This window comes from Malus domestica, chromosome 16, assembly GCF_042453785.1.
Source record: "Malus domestica chromosome 16, GDT2T_hap1".
In the NCBI taxonomy this organism is placed as follows: domain Eukaryota; kingdom Viridiplantae; phylum Streptophyta; class Magnoliopsida; order Rosales; family Rosaceae; genus Malus; species Malus domestica.
The window spans coordinates 24733466-24736550 of record NC_091676.1 but is presented as its reverse complement, the minus strand read 5'-3'; the positions used below and the strand labels follow the sequence as shown (position 1 = coordinate 24736550).

The 3085-nt window shown below is 44.3% G+C and overlaps 1 protein-coding gene across 1 annotated transcript; it reads right to left on the bottom strand.

The window, feature by feature from the left end:
• Positions 1–2340: 2340 nt before the first annotated feature.
• Positions 2341–2724, bottom strand: LOC139193082 (uncharacterized). The gene has a single exon (XM_070816042.1). It carries the CDS (start codon positions 2722–2724, stop codon positions 2341–2343), a length of 384 nt encoding a protein of 127 aa, XP_070672143.1.
• Positions 2725–3085: the final 361 nt, after the last annotated feature.

Here is a 3085-nt window from a genome sequence, read left to right as displayed (position 1 = left end):
CGAGTATAGGAAGACTGCTCCACTTGCAATGATGCAGACGACAACTATTCTAACAGCCGAATCTATGCTTTTTGACCAAGAGGATACCACGGTTGCTAAGGAGGTGGCAAAGGTTGTGGCAATTGAACTTTATTCTTCTGCCGAGAAGATCAAGAGGTTGGAATTTGAGCTCGTTGCTTTGAAGGGTTTAATATTTCTGCCCCTACTTCTCTGCAACTTGATACCGTTCACCAAGAGATTGTTGACTTGAAGACTAGGCTTGACGTGATCCAAGTTAAGTATGAAAGTGCAGAAAATGAGATTGGATGTTACATACCTCATATTTAAGATCTTGAGTTTATAGTTTCTGAGCTTTGTTTCGCTACTTATGCAAATGATAAAGAGTTGATTGCTGCTTATAATCAAGTGATCCATTCAAGAGAATAGCTGATAGGTTTAAACCCCAAGTGTTGGAACTTCAAGGTGTATTGAAGATCAACGAAAGTCTGAAGCAGGAAGTGGATGAGCTGCAGCATGTTTGTGTTGGTCTGTTGGAGGAGAATAAGCAACTGAAGGGTGAAAAGGCTGGGCTCGAGGTTTCGAGACCTTCTCTATTTCTCTGTAAGACTTGCTTGCTTTTACTGTTAAGGCTTCCATTGGTGAAGTAGTTAGAGAAGTTGGTACCCAGGCTGGGGCAGCTAAGGATGAAGCACTGGATGATGCCGCTGCTAAGAGGGTTGCGGCTGCTGATGGTGTGGCAATTGAGTGGTCATGGGATGTTGAAGTTGCTAAAGTGTAGTCTTCTAGGTAGCCTTTAGGATTTTCTTTGTTTTTCTTGTAGCTCTTGTTTTACTTGAACTCCTTCGGCCTTTGCTAGTCGTTTATAGACATGCTTAATTCATTTTTCTTCATCTTCGCTTCTTTTATTCATGCCCTAACCTTTAGACTTTATAGACCAATGGCAGGCATGCTACTTTTCTATAAGTAGACAGGCCCGTATAGGGTTGGCAGCCGAATACCTTACTTACAGAAGCAGACAGGCCCGTAAAGGGTTGGCAGCCGAATACTTTACTTACAGAAGCAGACAAGTCCGCATAACCACTAGGCTATTAACATTGGCTTTCTCCAATTCTGTAGGCCGTGTAACAAGTATCATAACATTTTACGACTTGGTGTAGGTTGTTCCGCACTTGGAAGAGGTGATGCTTATTAACTACGTAGCATATCGGTACTGGATAAAGCTCGTATGTGCATGCTAGCTTGTTTAACCTTTCATAAAAATGTGCAGTTGTATAAGTTTAGCGCATCTTTACTGCTTAAAAGGCAAGCAGTAGGCAGTCTTTCGGAAACTGTAGGCTACCTTAGTGCACTTAGTAGTAGCTTTAAGGTTCCAGGGCAGCCATCCATAGGGCGTACTACATAATGTGCCTCCTCCGTCTCTGAGGCCCGGTTCCACATGGATTAGGCTAAGAAACCCAAAATCCTTCAGTTAGCTAAGCCTTGAAAAAGACCATTGTGGCTACTTCTAGGAATCCAGCGTAAGCCATCGTGCATCTAGTTATATCAAGGGGGCCTGGCTCATCCACATTTGGATATTCAAAGTGTAAAGTTTATCCTCTCGCCTTGGAGAGCAAACCCATATGGGTGTCGGGGAATTGGTTTACCTTCTCGCACTGTAAAGCAATTAGTTTATCCTTTCGCACTAGAGAGCAGACCCAGTTGGGTGTCGGGGAATTGGTTTACCCTCTCGTATTTGAAAGCATAGTTGGCCCCTCGAAGGGAGGTGCAATTCATATGATGAGTCCCTAAGAAAGACGCGATCTTCTTTTGAAATGCATGAGTGATCAGTTGTTGTAAGCATGCAACTGAGCCAAGTTGTAGATTACTTCTGAATTCCTCATTGAAAAATGAGTGAAACGAACGAGAACTTAACTGTAAAGTAGGAACTGCATAACAACTGGATAGTCCTTGGCTTGCGAAAAAGGTGCCCGTTGAGTTGCTTGAGTCTTCAAGCTTTGATGTAGCAGGAGGTCACATATGGTACTTCCTCAGATTGTAAGCGTTCCACTGTTTTTCGATCTTTTTGTCATTCATGGTGGGAATGGTGTAATTACACTTGCTGCCTACTCTGCTGATCTTGTATGGACCTTCCCATATGGGATCCATCATTTTGGAGCCTTCTCTGTAGGCAGTGATGAAGGCTTTTCTTAGGATTAGACCTCCGGGTTGGAACTGTCGGATCTTGCCCCTTTTGTTGTAGTTAGAGAGGAGGTGCTACCAGTAGGCTGCGATGCGGGTGATGGTCTGCTCGCGTTTCTCCTCTGCCAGATATATGCTTGTGGCCATTTCCTTACTGTTTAGTTACCCATCTGTTGGTGGTGTGATATGCCCAAGATATCCGAGGAGTTTGTTTGGCCATTTTCCCTTCTTGTCGGAGAGGGATTTCTTAAGGCAGTCGAGGATCGTCTTGTTGGATGTTTTGGCCTGCCCATTGCCTAGAGGCGTGGACATGTGCTGCTTGATGCCATACTTTTGGAAGAACTTCACCAGATCTTGGCCCATAAACTGCAGGCCGTTGTCGGTGACGATGGATTGAGGGATACTAAATCTACAAATGACGTTCCTCCATATGTAGCGCTCTATGTCCGTCTGTGTCGCGGTATTCATGGGCTCTGCTTTTACCGATTTGGTAAAGTAATTGGTTGTCACGATCATCATGCCTTTGTCCCCAGTAGAAAGCCGCATTAGCCATACTAAGTTAATTGCCCATTGCATGAACAACCAATGACTTATCTGCAGGTGTAATTTGTTGGCAGGCAATGTCGGTACTGGCTTGTTGCGTTGGCAATGGTCGCACTTTTGTACTAACTCTTTAGCATCTTGGTGCATGGTAGTCCAGTAGAGCTTGTGTTTAGAGCCTTCTGTGCTAAGGATTGACTTCCGGAGTGATTTCCACAAACGCCTTTGTGGATTGATCTTAGAACCTTTACGTCGTCGGGAGGTGCTAGGCAGCGGAGATGTGGTCCAATGTAGGATCTTTGGACGAGAATGTTATCTACATGCAGTAGTGTGCTGCCTTTATTTGGAGCTTTCTAGACTCTAATCT